Source organism: Gopherus flavomarginatus, chromosome 8 (genome assembly GCF_025201925.1).
Source record: "Gopherus flavomarginatus isolate rGopFla2 chromosome 8, rGopFla2.mat.asm, whole genome shotgun sequence".
Taxonomy (NCBI): Eukaryota; Metazoa; Chordata; order Testudines; family Testudinidae; genus Gopherus; species Gopherus flavomarginatus.
Window position 1 is genome coordinate 13,601,092 of NC_066624.1, and position 18,965 is coordinate 13,620,056.

The 18,965-nt window shown below is 47.4% G+C and overlaps 2 protein-coding genes and 1 non-coding gene across 3 annotated transcripts; 1 reads left to right on the top strand and 2 right to left on the bottom strand.

The window, feature by feature from the left end:
* Positions 1-541: 541 nt before the first annotated feature.
* SOWAHD (sosondowah ankyrin repeat domain family member D) lies at positions 542-4,013 on the top strand. Its single transcript, XM_050964526.1, has 2 exons — positions 542-860; positions 1,345-4,013. Exon 2 carries the CDS (start codon positions 1,477-1,479, stop codon positions 2,560-2,562), a length of 1,086 nt encoding a protein of 361 aa, XP_050820483.1. The 5' UTR covers positions 542-860; positions 1,345-1,476; the 3' UTR covers positions 2,563-4,013.
* Positions 4,014-8,738: 4,725 nt separating this feature from the next.
* Positions 8,739-13,171, bottom strand: RPL39 (ribosomal protein L39). The gene is made up of 3 exons (XM_050964566.1): positions 13,075-13,171; positions 12,086-12,189; positions 8,739-9,114 (listed from the first exon to the last, which is right to left on the bottom strand). Exons 1-3 carry the CDS (start codon positions 13,075-13,077, stop codon positions 9,066-9,068), a joined length of 156 nt encoding a protein of 51 aa, XP_050820523.1. The 5' UTR covers positions 13,078-13,171; the 3' UTR covers positions 8,739-9,065.
* Positions 9,673-9,804, bottom strand: LOC127057379 (small nucleolar RNA SNORA69). The gene has a single exon (XR_007776102.1). It is a non-coding gene; the product is annotated as a small nucleolar RNA SNORA69 (small nucleolar RNA).
* Positions 13,172-18,965: the final 5,794 nt, after the last annotated feature.

Genomic DNA, 18,965 nt, shown 5'->3' on the forward strand with positions numbered 1-18,965 from the left:
AGAAGAATCTCCATTAGCTGCTAGCAGTATAGCGCCTGTGACACACAGTCAAACAGTTCTGATTCCATCCCGCAGACAGCAGTCAGTTAATCTTTCTCTGTCTCTCTCTCACACACACAGCACATCAGAATTCATCACAGGGAGTTTCCACAAGAGGGGAAGTAGGTGCCTTGCACTGATCTTTAGAGTCTCTTTCAATGGACAAACGAGGACATCTCCTTTTACAAGCCGTTCAGCCCCTCCTAGAAATATTCAACCTGTAGATTAGCCTATCCCCTTTTGACTACAGTTACCTCGAGTTCGCGCAAACCCAGGTTTCTCTCACTTTCATTCCTGTGCATTGCTAACTCCAGAGATATTGCACCATCTGGCTGTTTATGCTCGAGGTAAATCCCTTAAAGTGTCTGGCCCAACTGGTTTTACTTGCAACCCTTCTTTTGGGGCCCACAGTTGTACCTTCACAGGCTGAAGGCTTTAGGGCTGTGGCCAGCGCGTGTTTTTCTGCTCTCTGGGAAGAGGGTGCATTCAGTTTCACATCCCCAATGGCCAAGGTTAATGCCAGGCCTGCAGCAGAAATGAAAAGTCACGTGCAGCAGCTTAATCTGTCTCAGTCGAAAAGGAGGACAAAGGTCCCGCCACAGCTTTTACTATGTAGTAAAACTAACCAGTAGCAACCTTCACACAAAGGAACTCAGCAAGGAGCAGGCTGGTGCGTCTGGAGAGGCGGCGAGAACCAGCAGGCCGAGGAGGAGTGGCCCTGCTGCTGGCAGCAGCCCTCAAGGTGCCCAGCAAGAGGCAGGTTGGGAATTCTGCCCACCCGGAGCTCTATTTCCCCACCCACCACAGGAGCAATTGGAAAGGTAAGTGGCAGCTGTTGCAGTGAAAAAGTCACTGCTTGCTTTCAGCTTCAATGGACTGAGCTCCTTTTTTTTTTTGTTTTTGGCTGCTGTTATCACTGATTTGCATGTAGGAAGGAGGAAGTCAAACGGGTCCCGGATCTGCAGATCCAGCTGGACAGTGGGTTGTAATGTAGTTGTGTTATCATACAAGCCGCCAAAATCTGGAGAGGAGAGAAAACACAGCCTCCGTCTGGGGAGTTATTGAATATTAAGAACCAGGGAGCAGGTAGTTCAGAGAGGAGGGACTGGGAGTGGAGGGGAAATTGCTCTAGCGTCTCTTGGTAAATAAATGGCAGACAGTGAAGCCTTTGAAAATCAGTGATCAGCTGAAAGGTGTGTTGCCTGCAGCCCAGAATTTGCTGCTGCCTGTAACTTATTTCACAACAAGTGCCTTCCCCCTGAGCACAGAAACTAAATGCTGGTTCCTCTTTGCAACATTTCTAAGGCAGTCTCAGGAAGCTCTGCAGCCGGAGAGCTCAGGAGGGGAGACTGGAGGCAGAGTCTCAACGGGACAGGGGACCACTTCTCCACACCCCGGCAGCACAGAGAGCCTCAACCATGCCTTAAAGGGAGCCGGATGCCTCTGGGGGAGCCACAGGAGCAGATCTTGGGGATGGTGAAGCCTGCAACAGACATCATGGCCAGGAGGCAGAAGGTAGAGAGTCTGGAGGTATCAAAGGGCACTGAGCCACATGTGTTGCCAGAGGCCTCCCAGTCTCGAGCAGAGGCACTTATTGACAGCCAGGCGCCCAACCCCAAAGTCCAGGCATTATCATCATCCGCAGCAGCAGCAGCAGTGGGGAACGTGAAACTCCGCCAGTCACAGAAGAGGGACCTGATCAGGAGCATGGGCAGGGGTAGTAGAGGTTCAGGTAACTGGGATGTGAGCTCTGATGCAGCCAGGCTCTCCATTGGTCGGGGCAGCGCACGGCGGAGAGGTCTGAAGGAGGTTCTGCTGCAGAGCAGTGGAGCCGAGGGCGCTATGTGGCTTGCAGCTGCTCAGAAGATAGCCAGCAGCAGCAGCCCTGCTGTGGGGATGCAACAAGAGCTGGAGCAGAGGTTGGAACAGAGCCCTGAGGACTTGTCCTTAGCCTTAGACCCCCTCGAGCATGAGTGGATGCTGACTGTGGCCCAGGGGAACCCTGAGAGCATCGTGAGGTTGCTAGATGTGGATCCCAGCCTGCTGAACAGGAGAGATTTTGTGACAGGGTTCACTGCCCTCCACTGGCTGGCCAAGCATGGCCACCATGAGGCCCTGATCGAGGTGATCACCTGTGCAGAGAAGAAGGGCTACCATGCAGATGTCAACACTCCCACGGCCAGTGGTGGGCTGACACCCCTGCATCTGGCTGCCCTGCAGGGACACGAGATGGTCATCAAGGTGTTGGTGGGAGCCTACGGTGCCAACACGAGCCTGCGGGACCACAGCGGCCACAAAGCCTGGCAGTACCTGAGAGCAGATGCCTCCAGGGAGCTGAAGGAGCTGTCAGGGGCTTTAGAGGAAGACCTGGCCCAGCTTGGTGTGTGGAACACCAACAACAACTGCATGTCCTCCCGAGAGGCTGGTGGCTCTGGTGCTGAATGGAGGACCCAGGTGTTCGCCAGACTGCCATCCTTCAGGAGCATGTTCAGACAGGCACTGTCATTCTTCCAAGACCTTTAAATTGTCTTTTGTGGCTAAGAAGCAGTTTGATGTTGCCTGTGAACTAGTTTTAAAGAGCAGGTTGGGTGGGGCTGGGAAAGATAGCAGGGGGCTGCAGTGGGGTGGCAAAGCGTTGGTACAGGAGACTTGCTGAGCCGAGACTAACCAATGGCAGCTGGTGCACTGAAATTACTCAAGAACCATTGGCTAAGACTTCTGCAAACCTGCACAGGCTTGGATCCTGCCTGTAGAAGTTTGTGCACCATTCCTCCGGCAATCCACTGTTTAGCAATTGTGCACGCGTAGCTGGGGGCAGGATTTGCCCTGCAGTAACTATTCTGCCTGTACAATGGAAGCCTCTTACCGTAACATTTCTCCAGCTGCCGAATCTCTCCAGCATGAATGGAGACCCGGAAGTGCAGCCTGCCAGTCCCAGCCCTCACGCAAGTGCCCCACACAGGCCCCTTTACTCAGGTTTTGCACAGTTGGCCAGGGCATGGTTCTATAAGCAGAGCATCGGGATAAGCAGGCTCCTCTGCTTTCTTTACATTGTTTCCCTGCCTGCTCCAGCGCTGTCACTGAGAACAGCAGGATGGAAAGAGGTGCTGGTTTACCTTTAGTTCTTCTCTTCTTGCTGCTTATGGTGTCTCTCTGCCCAAAGGCACAAGTCACAGGATGGAGTGGCAGAGGAAGTGCAGTCTTGTGGTTAAAGCACAGGACTGGATGGAGAACTTGGAGTCTATTTCTGGCTATGCAAAAAGCTTTTCACATGACTTTGGTCAAGGCACTTCATCGCTCTGTGCCTCAGTTTCCTCTTTTCCAAATGAGGATAATGCCCAGTCCCTACTTCACAATGAGGGTGTAAGATTAGCGTGATTGTTGTCTGCAGGGTGCTCAGAGGGCCTTGGACAGACTGTTAGCAGCGTGTCATTACACATTCCACGGTGACTCACTGAGATGTCACAGAGGATTTGGATTTCAGGTGGGGAATAAGCAGACACTGAAACTCCAAAAACAAAAATCCTCTTTTCATGACATGTCTCTGCTAAGGACGAACACGGAGGAAAAATACAGAAAACAGGTAATGCCACTAAACTACATATGGCTTCAAAATGCCCTGGGAAGTATCATGTGCATTTCTTTTCCTATAAGCTATATGCTGGGTCAAATAAAAGCTTAAGTCCCCAATTTGACTCTGGTGGTGGAGCACAGAGTAGATGGTGGAGTGAGGAGGTGCAGCTTGGTTAAGCAGCTCTGACACTCCCAAAGGACAGACAGACCGGGGAGAAAAGGACGGGAACAGATATCCTCTCTACACCTGTTTGAAGATTTTAAAGTAATAGATGGGGAGCCCTGGGTGGGAGGGAAAGGGGGCCAGATTAGGCGGAAGTTACTGTAGGTGGGTTCCATGCAGACAGGGCCGGTGCAAGGATGTTTCACGCCCTAGGGGAAACTTCCACCTTGTGCCCTCCCACCCCCTCCCCCCATGTCATCTCCCCCCTCTGTCCTGAGGCACCCCCCCCTTGCGGGAATTCCCCTGTGTGCCTCCCCTCCCCCCTTACTTGCTGCAGGTGGCCCTCCCCCCGCTCCCCTGCCCCAGCTCCCTCCGCCTAAATGCCGGTAGCGACCAGGGAAGCCAAAGATCCGGCCTCCGCGGCCTCTGCCGAAGAAAATGGCACCCCCCAAATCCTAGTGCCCTAAGCGACCGCCTAGATCGCCTAAATGGTTGCACCGGCCCTGCATGCAGAAGAAAGGAACTTAGATCAGATTCCTACAGGAAGGAGGAGCTGGTGACACATTGTTCTGAGAAATGGAAAGAGTACATAGATAAGAACAACAAACTACAGTATACAGGGCATGTGGTGAAGTGACACTCCAGAGAGACAAAGAGGGGCGTGGTTCCTAATCCTTCTTTCTAATGTATCGCTGCTGAGATTTGTAAGTATTAAAAAGGTAAATCCTATTCTACTCACTTGTCTGAAGTGTATGCTATTCATCAGAAAAATGGAACTTTGCCCAACTTGTTTTAAGTTTTGGGGCTGCCTCAGAATGGCCTAAAACTAACAGCTGCCCCAGCCTCGGTTTCACACAGAGTCAGATGTTTTTTAACTGTGGTATTTATTTATAGTGTGGTTCTGCTTTGAGAAGTGCTGTAAAATGGGCTCCTGGAGTTCCATGCTCATCTTCTCTAGACTCCATTTATAACGGAAAATGATGTTTCCCTTCTAACTGCCAGCCCTAGAAATATAAGAGAGGCTCTGAGACTTAAGCTAGTTTCTTTCCTTGCTGTGCATCATCACCAGTAATAAAGATCCTGCAGGCCAAATTAGGCCCTCAGTGACACCTGGGTAATTTGAGAGATTTCAGTGAGATTGCACCAATGTATCTGACCAGGACCATGTAAACAATGATGTGAGATAGAATCCAGCTGTCTCCTAGCTGTGTTGGGTCTGCAGGGTTAATAGAAATAATGACTTATTTTATCATCAGCACCTTTGATTACTAAACCCAACTAGTCTAATTTACTCTGCATTTCACTCGGCACACATAATGAGAACAGACTGGTCTGTTCCTACTCCACTTAGGCAAAGATTTCCAAAGTTGCCTAGGGGACTTGGACACCTGAATTCCATTACAGTTAGTGGGACTTGGACATCCAAATTCCTTGAGCATCCTTGTAAACCTCAGCCCTGATTTCCTGGTTCTTGTGCATTAGCACATTTTTGCAAAGTCCGGGTTCCCAGGATGCAGAGGAACACTTATTTCACTGAACTATGATTTATGTTGCTATAATGCAGAAGAGCCTCAGTCCTGGACCAGAACCCCATTGCGTTAGGCTTGATATAAACTGGCAGGCCCTGTCCCTAAGAGCTTTCAATCTACGTGAAAAGAGAAAAAAACCAAGCGACCACTGAAATAATAATCATTTAAACTATGGAAATAGCCCTGTTGGCCAAGATTCTGTACAAGCTTGTTTTCACCAAACCCCAGTTTGGGCCTAAATATGTCTGGACATTGTCCCTTTAAGGTAAGGTTTGAATCAAAAGGAAGATTCAGTGGGGAAATGTTTTAAAAACAATTATAAGGAGTTATTTTCCCAAGGAAAAGGCAGCTCCCTGCTGGAAGTTGCCACTGTCTGAATAAAATAGCAGAATAACAGTAGCAGAATCATAGATTTGGAAGGGACCAGTCAGTCCAGACCTCGGCTCTGAGGGCAGGACTAAGTATTATCTAGACAATTATCTAATAATAGCTATACAACAAAGAATCATTTTAATCTATTGTCTGGACGAGCATTGCCACAAATACCTTCTGAAAGGATTGCCTAGTTCTACTCTCAGGATGGTAAAGTGACTGGTTTCATCCCAGCCTTGACCCTCATGATGGGGAGAAACTTTGTCAGCAGCCTATCCTGGTAGGAATAATGGCTTTGATCACTCCTGCCCAGGTTAAGGAAAGGAAGCAAACAAGGAGAGGGGAGGGATTGATGGATCTAACAAGATTGGTTTTCAGCCTTCCTCAGTGCTGTATCTTCTAAACACCTGCAGCCTCAAACAGCAGGTCTTTTCCTCAGTGGTTGTACGTATGGAGAGAGAAGAAATTCCAGATTCACAAAAACTTTTGGATTAAAACAAACAAACAAAACATGAGGAAAACTTATGAGAGATTCCGTGGATAAAGCTTTCAGACATGGGGCTCCTGGAGGATCTCTGAACATGAGAAAGCTCCTTTAAAAAAATTGGAGCGAGACAACTTTTAGCACGCGGTCTCCAGTTAGATTTGAAGCATTTGAATCATCTTTATTAATGCTTCGTGCTCATCTTCTGTTGCAGACTTATCCTCCCCTCTTGATGAGGCAGAAATTAGACTATCACACATCCCCAGGAAGGGCTGCTGGAAGATCAGATATTACTTATGTGTCCTAAGCCTGTTACAGAACACTAGCCCAACGGGTCTCACTAGACATTTTTTGGTGGCCTCAGAGTGCAGCCACCAACTCTTGCTGGTGGCCACCCAGACAATTTTTCCTAAAATACTTAACTTACTTTAGGAAAAACAAATAAATACACACATAGACACGTCCAAATCATTCTAATATTTTATGTAGGCTTTTGTTGCACTCAAAAATAACGTACAGTTTTGTCTCTATTTGTTACTAGGTCTAAACAGAATAGAAACAAAATAATGTTCTTGTCTTTTTTGTTGTTTCTTTTGCCTTTTTCTTTAAAGATTTACTAGCTAGTGAATCTGTTTCTGTAAAAAGTGATATTTGTACATGTGTCAACCCTGCTTTGCCCCTCCCTGGTATCACTGCCCATGGGGCTGCATACAATTGTGGTTGCCACAGTTGATCATAGAATATCAGGGTTGGAAGGGACCTCAGGAAGGCATCTAGTTCAACCTGCTACTCAAGGCAAGACCAAGCCCCAGACAGATTTTTGCCCCAGATCCCTAAATGGGCCCCTCAAGGACTGAACTCACAACCCTGGGTTGAGCAAGCCAATGCTCAAACTACTGAGCTACCCATCTCCCTGATTAATTCTGCACTAGCCTCACTTGCCTTTGGTAACTAGGCTTTCCAAAATGCCTTTGGAGAGAAAGGTAAGTGTGTAAGGCCCAACAAGATGCCATAAGCAAAGTACATGACCTAGCTCGACACATGCTGCACCTTTACTGCCTTACTATGAACGCCAGTAAAAAGATCAGCTCCACCTTATTTATCGTCTTAAAAATTGACAGCATCTCTGCCGGCCCCACAGGGCATGGTGATAAAGGCGTGCTGTGGTGTGCTGCCACCAGGGAATCGAGTTTCAACTAAACTCCCCTAGAAGGGACAGCAATTGCAGCTCACTCCTCTGCTCCATTCAGCACCAAGCTAGCTTGGTCTCAGTCACATCAGCACACAGAAGTAAAACATAGCTATTTCCAGATAACCAGAATGTATATACCAGACCCAACATGATGGAGAGCAGGGGATCAAGACAAGGCTCAGTTCCTACTGACACTGGTACTCAGTGTGATCTTGAGCAAATCATCTTGCTGTGTCATGTGCCATGTAATTGCATCATCTAGTTAAGGGTCATTACTGCAGAGTGCAGGAATTACTGATGACTCAACCAATTATATTCCCAACCACTATTCCTCCCCACCTCCACAGAGCAACCTCCTTCACCCTTCTTAAACTACCAGTTTTTTGATTATGTTGCAACTAGAAGCATTAATCATTCAGTTGTGCTGAAAACTGATCAGAGGTAGGAAGAGGAGAGTCTTCAGTGTTTTAATGTCACTTAAAACCCCAACTGGAAAGATTTTCACCTCGTCATCCCCAACATCTCACTGTTGACTTTTTATACCTTCAAAATCTTCTGTGGATTAAAGTGACTATCCAAATACAAATTTCCAAAATTCAATCTGGCTATTTGAGAATAAAAAATTGACTGGGCAAGGTTTTCCTAATGCATCACTTTTGGATCTGCAACATAAAACAATTTGTGCACCACAGTTGAATGTGAAGAAGTGGCCAATGCATGTGGATCGCTCTATGCTTCATTTTGGCAATATACACTGCTTGCGATTTTGGAGAATGTACAACATCCCAGTCAGTCACTACAAAAGGACTTGAGGCCAGATTTTTAAAGATACTTAGGAATCTGAAGATGCAGACAGGTGCTTAAATACCTTTGAAAAATCTGGCCCTTGGTGTACAAAAGGGTTGTATCAGAATACTAGGCAGACCGTTAAATATTAGCAAAATGTCATAGATAAGAAGAATACAGCAATTTATGAGCTCCAAGACAATACAGGATGGAACCTCCTGGTAACTAGGGATTTTCCAGTTTGCTTTAGAAGGGTTTGATTATTTTACTTATTCATGTAAAGTCCTTTGCACATTCTACATGACTGTAACCCTGACTAGCCACCTCTCTTTCTCAATACAGATTGAGATTTTCTTTTAAATAAGGGCAAGTTCATATTTCTAAATTGCATCCCAAGTTTGGTTGTTAATGTATAGTTGTGTCAAAAGGGTAAAAAAGGGAGATACTAGTTTTGCCTGCTCGTTTCAAACAGTACAGAGAAGAGACTGGGATGGCAGGATCTTTTCTCACACTGATAAATGCTCACATTAATTTCAGTCTCTATTCTCCAGATTACCCACCCGTCTCAAGCAATGCATGTAATAAATTCAGCCAGAATCATTTATTCAAAGGATCAATAATGCTCATATTTATTAAACCTGAAAACTGGCAATACAAATTAAGTCAATATATCTGAGCACAGAAATAAAGAACACTAAATGAACAGTCTTCATTTTTCAGTTATAATATTCCAAAAAGAGTCTACTAAAGTCATCTTTCAAGACTGCAGTTTGGTTTGATTTTGATTTTGGGAGGTTCGGGGGGAGAGAGGCGAGAACAAGGTTCAACAGTCCAAAATGGGTCAGCGGTGGTTTTTGTAGCAATGCGTATTTCAGGTCTTGGGGCAGGAGAGACGCGTGTCATTAGAGTTCCCATCAGAGCCGCTCTTTACAAGCCCAGCTTGGTCCTTCTCCAATGCCTCCTTTTGGAGTTGTACCTAAAACAAAAGCAGCACACTTAATAAGCAATGCACACTTGACAGTCTGTAATGCAGACCACAATCACAGTCAGAATTAACCCACTAGTAAGGAGCTGGAATCGCTTGTAAAGGTTTAGTTGGGAATTTGTCAATTAATTATGTTAATAGCAAATTACTTCATATTCGTTTTTTAAACTATTTTCCATATATACTTGCTTTCCTTTTTCACTAGGTATATGAACCCATATTGGTGTAATATCAGCAGCTTTAAAAAAGGTGAAGTTCCCAGAAGCAAACTTACCTAGAGATAGCAGCATTGGGCATGGACATACACTGTGACACTTTTAGAAGAGAAGACAGTCACAGATAGCCTAGAATTCATGCGTTCGATGCTGGCAGTAAAGAACTGGCTAGCTCTTAAAACATCACCACTAGTACCATTTTTATCAAAACAAAACAGAAGTGGAATCCGGGAACACAAGAGCAGTGCATTGCAACATGGAGAAAGCACTTTTCCAGGGAAATCCACTAAAGCATTCATTCCAAACCTGCATAACTGAAGGCTCTAAATATCATACTTGTACATGTTAATGATTAGCGGTTTCACCAATGCATAGGTGAAATCAAAGGCAATATTAACAGAGTTACTCTCAGCAGGAAAATGGCAGTACTCCCACAAAATGAAGCACTGTAATTGCAGCCTGCTTTATCAAATACTTTGGGCTGAAAACTGATGCTTTTGGTGCACTAAGTGTTGGAAGACAAAAATAATTAAAATTATGCATTTTAGTAACCCTAATGCTCAACATGCCTAGAACACAGTTAGATAGGTACTATGCCCCTTTTACAAATGGGCAAACCGAGGCACAGAGCAAAGTGACTTTCCTAAGAACAGAGAGCAAATTAGCTGTAGTGACAGCAATAGAACCAAGCAATCCTGACTCCCAGCCTCCTGCTTTAACCACCAGCTACACTTACTCAGAGGAAAAAGAGGACCCAGCAGCAGAAAATATAGAAGTAAAATATAGAAATATATGCATAGTTTAACTGAAGGAGTTTTTCCTGCAAAGAGCTCAGTACTTCACTTGTAGCAGCTGAGGATATGAATAAACCTAAGGCACTTTTAAGAAATGCAGCCGTTGCTCTGCTGTTCAATATCAAGTAGTGCAGACCAGGTCAAAGAGAAATACACTGTGACTGTTTGTTTGAAGTGTTGTTGTAGTTTAAGTTTTATTTATAATGAAGGTTTAGATTTTGTCATGGTTATTTTTAGCAAAAGTCATGGAGAGGTCATGGGTAATGAATAGGGCCCTACCAAATTCACTGACATGAAAAATGTGCCACGGACTGTGAAATCTGGTCTTTTACCCTACACTATACAGATTTCACAGGGGACACTGGCGTATCTCAAACTGGGGGTGGGTGGGAGGAGGGGTGCTGACCCAAAAGGGAGTTGCAGGGGGGTAGCAAAGTTATATTAGGAGGGCCGCCCTTAATTCTGCACTGCCTTCAGAGCTGGGTGGCCAGAGAGCGGCGGCTGGTGGCCAGGTGCACAGGCCTGAAGCCAGCACCCCGCCAGCAGCAGCACAGAAGTAAGGGTGGCAATATTATACCATGCCCTCCTTTCTTCTGTGCTGTTGCTGGCGCTGCTTTGCCTTCAGCCACCGCCCTCCAGCTGTCCAGCTCTGAAGGCAGTGCCGCTACCAGCAACAGCACAGAAGTAAGGGTGGCAATACCATGCCATGTTGCCCTTCTGCACTGCTGCCTTCAGAGATGGGAAGCCAGAGAGTGGCAGCTGCTGACTGATGGCCCAGCTCGGCAAGCAACAGCGCAGAAGTAAGGATGGCAATATCATACCATGCCCTCCTTCCTTCTGCGCTGCTGCTGGTGCTGCTTTGCCTTCAGCCGCCGCCCTCCAGCTGCCCAGATCTGAAGACAGTGCCGCTACCAGCAACAACGCAGAAGCAAGGGTAGCAGTACCGCAACCACCCCACCTTACAATAACCTTGTGACCCCCCCTCCCCCACCACTCCTTTTTGGATCAGGACCCCTACAATTACAACACTGTGAAATTTCAGGATTAAATAGCTGAAATCATGAAAATTATGATTTTTAAAATCCTGTGACGATGAAATTAACCAAAATGGACTGTGAATTTGAATAAAAATTCACAGGAGCCCTTGACCTGCGACTTTACTGAAAAAAAATAACGGCAGGGGGGGGTGCTCCCCGCAGGGCTAGGGGGTGCACAAACATGGCTCCAGTGGGTGCAGCCAGTGGGGGTCAGGGGGCACACAGCCCCAGCTCCAGCACAGGGGGTGGAGGAGTGCACAAGGCCCCAGTCGAAGCTGCGCGGTGGGTGCACACACATTTGCACAGTCCCGGCTTCACCCGCAGCCATGGGAGAGGGAGGGACAATCCCGGCTCCAGCTGAAGAAAGTCACAGATGTCTGGTAAAGTCATGGAATCTGTGACTGCCATGACCTCCATGCCTAAAATGTATCCTTATTTATAACATAGCACAAGCAAATACTGACATGCAATACATCTGTGAACAACACTGTACAAAAGCAAGTCCAGTATTTCAGTCTACATATGCATTCTGGTAATGATTTGTGGTTACAAATCGTCCAAACTTTATGTACTAGCCCATTACCATCCACAGACCTTCAATGATGGAAATTCTTTAGTAGTAAGGTTCCCCAGACACTGTATTTCAAGAACAGGGAGGGGATGGATGCCCTCAGGGTAATCACAGATGGCTTTTCCTCACAACACATCCATGAGAACAAGAATCTTTGATCCACCTGCCACTATTCATAATGTACATGGAGCTTGTATAACTGGGGGCTGTGGTCAGTACAGCTGTGTCAGTCATGGACCTTCACAATCCCAACCAACATAGCTATGCCAGCAGAAGTGTATATATTTTTTTTGATCAGGTATGGCAGCGAGCTGTGAACTCGCAGAAAGCAATAGCTGTTTTTACCTGATCTTATTGCCAGTTTTCATGCGAATCCACTGTGGGATGGGCCGGTTCTGTTTTTGCTTCTTGGCAAGGAATCGCTTGATCTTGAACGTCTTGTGGGACGACTGAGGATGAAAAGATAAAGGGAAGACATTGGAGACACTCTTCCCTATAACAAGCTGCATTCAGACACCTCCCTACAGATGCAGCCTGAGCTTGTGAGAACTTGCCTACACACAGAAATATCAGTGATAACTAAAGGGACACGGGTAAACAGATTGAGGTCAACTGGTGCAACTGTGCATGCGGACACTCTGCATCAGTTTCAACCTATTCAAAGCTGCACCCGGTTCATTAAATAGGTTGAGTCACACACTTAAATGCACGTAACCAGGCCTGACAAACACGGAGCTGACTGCAACCACAGAGGGAGCAGCAGTACCTATAGTGCTAAGTGGGACTCAGTAACCTAAATCCATTCCAGAGCTCAGGGGGCATCGCAAACAGTAACGACCACAAATCCCGGCTCCACTGCCAACGCTACCACGAATTTCCAAGGGGTAGGTCGCCATGTACAGGACAAGGAGCGCTCGACCTTCCCCTCACCCCAAGGAATCAAGGCCACGTGTATTAGTCTAGTGCTCCCCCACCAGCAGCAGGGGACAGGAGGGCACCGGGGGACAGGAGCGCCCAGGACATGGGCTGGCAGCACCAGGCCCTAGGACGCAGCGGGTGACTCCAGCCCGGGAGGGACAGATCCCCCCCACCCCCCGCAGGGGCCGCGCTCGCCGGCCTGAGCCTCCCGCCAGGAACCCGCTCGGGCGGGTGGTGGCTGCCCCGGCTAGGAGCCGGGAAGGGGGCGGCCCCTGGCCCAGACGCCCCCCGCCCTCCAAGCCCGTCCCACCCCCCGATTCCACGCGGGGAAAGCCGGGGGGGGCCCCGCAGGCCCTGGACCCGGAGCCGGGCGCGGATTAGCCCGCGCAGCAGCGGATGGGGCTGGATTGTCTCACCATGGTGCGCAGCGACGAGCCGGTCACCACAATGGCGGCGCAGGAAAGGAGTGGGCGGGGCTAGGGAGCAAGGGATAATGGGAGGTGGCCTCGGGAACAGCGACACCCAGCGCCTCCCCGGGACTACTGCAGCCTCGTCTCGCTCACTCGCGCCCCGCGTCTGCTCCGTGTTAAAGAGACAGCGTTTAAGGTGCAGGATCCTAAGCTCTCTGAGCAGCCAAAGCTGCTGACACCGCCGCCATAAGCCGCCCCAAAGACCGAGCCGATCTGTCTTGTTCAAACCCGCCCCCGCCCCCAAGATGATTACTCTCAATGTTGTTTTGGTAGGACCTACCAAAATCAAGGGGACAAGGCCTTAATGCACTCTTGTTTCTTGGGTAAGTCTTTTGTTTTCTTAAAATACAACAGGTCACCATCCAAAAATTGCTTTTTTGTGGAAATTTTAAAAAGCAATACATTAGCAGTTTTTAGAAAGTTTGCCTTAAACAGTTGTCATTCCATTGTGAGCTTCTCAGGGCAGGGGCTGCGTCTGCTGCTGGCACAGGACTTGTGCGGAATCAGCTCTTTCCAACTAGACAAGGTTACACCAGTATTTGGATGGGCAAACTTAGGCCTTGTCTATGCGAGCAAGTTTCTGCACAGTAAAGCAGCTTTCTGCAGTGTAACTCCTTAGGTGTACACACAGCCAAGCCACTTAGTGTGCAGAAGCTGTGCAGTTGCAGCGCTGTAAAACAACACCCCAACAAGAGGCATACAGATTTCTGCGCCAGGGCTACAGTGTAGACACCATGGTTGATTACAGCGCTGTGATTGCCTTCTGGGAGGTGTCCCACAAGGCCTGTCCTCGTCTCTCTGGTCATCAGTTTGAACTCTACTGCCCTGCCCTCAAGTGACCAAACATGAGCCCCATCCCTTAAATTCCTTGGGAATTTTGAAAGTCCCCTTCCCGTTTGCTTGGTGAGCAGTGGTCTTAGTGCATTTTTCCAGGTGACCAAGCGATCCTCCGCTTGGAGCAATGCTGAGCTGCTGGACCTCATCAGCATTTGGGGAGAGGAGGCTGTCCAGTCCCAGCTGCACTGCAGCTGTAGAAATTATGATACCTACAAACAGATTTCACAATGCATGACAGAAAGGGGCCATGACTGGGACACAGTGCACTGCAGGGTTAAAGTGAAGGAGTTGTGGAACACCTACCACCAGGCGTGGGAGGCAAACCGCCACTCCAGTGCTGCGCCCATGAGCTCTCGTTTCTACAAAGAGCTGGATGTGATACTTGGTGGCTTGCATGCCAGTTGAGACTGCACCGAGCCAAAAGTAGGAAATCTTGGACAAGGATGTGAAGGGGGAGCAGGACCCAGAGACAGAGGATGACTAGGAGGTCAGAGATGCATGCAGCCAGGAGCTTTTCTCTGCCCTGGAGGAGGCTAGCCAGTCAGAACTGTTGGAGCTTAGCGAAGAGCAAACAGGAGGGGAGGCCCCGGGTAAGTGGCTTTGATTTTGGGAATTGCTGAAGTGAGTGGATGAGGGCAGGAGGGTTGCAGAAAGTAGGCTTGTGTCAGTATGATGCATGTACTACCACATGCCTTGTCTGAGCGGCAGAACAGGGCGTTGATTGACTCCCTCACTTCACAGAAATCTGCCTCAGAGATCTCCACAAAACTCTCATGGAGCTACTGGTTCTTCGGCAGAGCTGCTTTGTTTCTTACCTCATTAAGGGTAACTTCCCTGTACCACTCTGGGGGGGAGGAGGCATTGCTGCACACAGGTGAGCCGCATAAGGGCCAAGGTGGATGCCCTTGGAGAAGACTCCCCCTTGATTCCTTGCTCATTCTCAGCAGCGAGATATCTTCCATAATGAATACAGGCTGTGGAAAATGTGGGGAAGTAAGTGATGATTATAAGACCGATACTTTCCCCCCCCACACACACACACCACTGGCTCTCCCCAAAAGCCACATGCCCAGTGTATAGTATGGTCCTGCAACACTGATTTCCCCTGTCCCTGTGGTTACTCACCAGTTTGGGGGTCTTGTGGCTCATGTGTGCTTACCTGGGGTCAGCGAGTTAGTGACAGGTATGTGAAGAGTGGCTGCATTTTTAAATCACTGATTCAGTGTTCTGTGTATTGCAAACAATACTGCTTCTGTAAAATGTTGCATTTTGGCTTCACAGATATGACTTTGGGAGCCCAGCCTCCCTCTTTATTATTGCCGGCTGAATGGCTGCGCTGAATTTGAAAGAGGTCATGAAGAATTAAAGGAGACTTTCTGCATGATGTCATGCACTCTGCCGCCGAAATACAAGAATTGAAGGAGTGGCAGGACAGTGAGAAGAGGGACTGAAAGGAGAACAGGACACGCCAGAATGAAGCCCTGGAACAGCTCTTAAACATTATGGAGCACCAAGCATACACACTCCAGGCACTACTAGCACTGCAAACCCAACAGCTCTGCGCCCACCCTCCTGTCACAAAACTCTTTCCCATGTGGCCTCCAGACACTGACAACACACTCTTATCAACCTCCTGGCTCCAGTCTGTACCCATCTGCATTTCACTCCTGCCCCGTTACAGTCCACCCCTGCGGACTCCGAGTACCTTCTGCACTCAGCACTTGTCCCTCTGTAGTTTAGCCTTGATGAAGTACATTACCCGCTGTACTGTACTCCAAAGGACAAGGTTGCATGTGATACCTGGACATACACAAATCTTTAACTGTCCCAGGACCACACCTCTTCCCAGGCAGAGTCTCCCAGGATCACAATGGGCATTTAGACTTCCCCTTCGGTGATCTTCTAGTCTGGGAAGAAAGTCCCTGCTTGCAGCTTCCTGAACAGGCCAGTGTTCCGAAAGATGCGTGCATCATGCACCTTTCCGGACCAGCCTGCGTTAATGTCCATGAAATGCCCACGGTGATCCACAAGTGCCTGAAGAACCATAGACAAATACCCCTTGTGATTAATGTACTCAGTGGCTAGGTGGTCTGGTGCCAGACTTGGAATATGTGTGCCATGTATTGCCCCTCCGCAGTTATGGAAGCCCATTTGTGAAAAGCCATCCACAATATCACACAATGCACAGAGTCATGGTCTTTCAGAGCAGTATGCGATTAATGGCCTTGCACACTTTTTGTAACTCCAGTACTTAACTTTCTGCTTTCCTAAACTCCTGGACTTTATTTTCCAAATATAAACTACTGTGCAGTGTTGCTCTGTGCTTTGAAATAAGCTGATGTTGCACCCTTGAGTTAGCTGCTTTGCAAGAAGTGATCTTTGTGTATTCAATGATTTGGAGATCAGTTTGTGGAGTACATAAAGTGCTTTAGGATCATAGTGGACCAAAGGAGCTATGGAAATGTAAGATATTCTTAGCTGCTCTCTTAGGTAACCTATGCTTTGCTACGTGTCATATATAATTTGCTGAGAAATATCAGTGTCCTAATTGTGGTTCAGGAAAGGTGAACTTGTTACTACAACCCCTTCACAGCAGTAATCAAGTTACTGTCTACATTTGTAGGGAATAGATCACTAATCACAGCCTTAGCATGAGAGGAGTCAAAAGGAAGATATGTTTCAAGATGAGCATTTAAAAGCTTAAAGGCAAACATTTCCTCCCTACAAAAAAAAAACAACCCACAGAACTCAGGGCCCATTCCAATTTTCTACCAATTATATAGCCACTCTGAAGTCAATGTTAAGAATATCAAAATCACAACAATTAATTTAGCTTAACAAAGAGAACGTTAAGGGGTGATTTGATTATGGATCTACACAGGGAACAAATATTTAACAGGGGTCTTCTGTTTAGCAGAGAAAGGTATAATAGGATCCAATGGTTGGAAGCAGAAGCTAGACTGGAAATAAGGCATATGTTTCTGACAGTAATTAATCACTAGAACAGCTGACCAAGGGTTATGATAGATTCTCTATCACATACACAATTTTAAAATCAAGATTGGATGTTTTTCTAGAAGTTCTATGTCCCGTTATACAGGAGGTCATACTAGATGATCACACTGGTCACTTTCGGCCTTGGAATCTATGAAACCACACTGGGTCAGATAAGAGGTCCAGCTAGTCCAGGTTCCTGTCTGCCAGTAATTGTACCAGATAGGAAGTTGAAAGAAAGTATGTGACAAATAATTATAGGATAGCCTGTTGAGTGATTGTGCTAAAACAGCTCTGGTAAAATGAGATCCAGCAGAGCAAATGTAAGCAAGGAAAGGAAAAGTGTTACTAGTTACAGACATTTTATCTTCAATGGTTAAAAAATAATTTAAACACAATTTGCAATGAAAATGGATTACCTTGAAAGATTCCAACACTGACTGCATGATATGGTACCTCAGAAATAGAAAGCACTATGCTTTTTCAAAAGGTTTTTCAAGGGTAGTATTTAATTCAAAGATCTGTAGATAGCGGTCTGAAAGGAAAGCACCTATATTCAGTTGAAGAGAATAGCATTAAGTTATATATGATTACGGAGGTGCAGCAACACGAATGTAGAGATCAAACTTCTTCAATCCTCCTTATTCCCATGTACCAATTATTAAGAAAATATCATTGGGCCCAGTCCTCTTGCTGTGTCATCTTTGACTAAGATCAGCCAGCCAGCGAAGAAATAGAGAAGATGATTATGGATCTTCCCTAGCTGTTAACAGAAGTGGAGATTTTTTTTTTTTAAATGTTAGATTCCTCTACTTTTCTCCTAGGAGGCCAAAGGTGGGGTTATTAATAGCAGAAAAGGAAGGACTCATTCTGTATTTTGGAGGTTTCTCTCCACTAACAGTTATATTTTTACTGTTTTGTTGTTTTTTTTTGGTAAAAGTACAGTAACTCCTCAATTTAAGTCATCCCGGTTAACGTTGTTTCATTGCTGATCCATTAGGGAACACGCTCATTTAAAAGTGTGCAATGCTCCACTCTTATGTTGTTTGGCTGCCTGCTTTCTCCACAGCTGGCAGCCTTCCTATGCCCCCGCTTCCCATAGCGCCTCCTGCCTGCCGGCAGATACCAGGGATCAGTGCCCCCCACCCTCCTGCCTGCAGCAGTCAGCTGGCTTGTGGCATTTTGGGGGCAGGAGGGAGGAGTGAGGACTCAGCACGCAGGCTCCCCTTCTCCCCCCCAAGCCAGCTGATTGCCCCAGGGAGGGGGGAGGAGTGACTCCGGCCTGCAGGCTCCCCCTCCCTCCCCTGCCGTGGCAATCAGCTGGCTTATGGTGTTTAGAAGGGAGGGGAGAGGACTGGAGTGGGAAGTAAGGGGCAGAAAGTGGAGGGGAGGGGGAGAGAAAAGGCAGGTCAAGGATGAGGGCTTAGGGGAACTGGGCAGGCTGAGGGTTGAGCGTCCCCCTGCCCCTGGTGCTTGCAGAATAGGAGAAGCTGCTGCTGCTGCACATGCTTCTCCTAGCCTACAGCACCTCCAGCCTCCCTCATCTCCAGTGCCAATGGGCTGTGCCTGTGTGGGGTAAGGCAGGGGCACCTCCCAACTATAGTACTGTATTGTATGTACAGTATGTTTGTAAACACACAGCACGTACACACTACTCGCCCCAGCGTAGTATTAAATTGCTTGTTTAAAATGTACATAATGCCTTTTGTCTGGCAAAAAATTTCCCTGGAACTTAACTCCACCTATTTACATTCATTCTTATGGGGAAATTGGATTCGCTTAACATTGCCCACGTCCAGACTAACCCGCGGCATCGGCGGGTTAAAATCGATTGCTCGGGGATCGATATATCGCGTCTAGTCTGGACGGGATGTATCGATCCCCGAGCGCGCTTACATCGATTCCGGAACTCCATCAACCCGAACGGAGTTCCGGAATCGACACGGAGAGCCGCGGACATCGATGCCGTGCCGTCCAGACGGGCGAGTACCTCGATTTTAGAAATT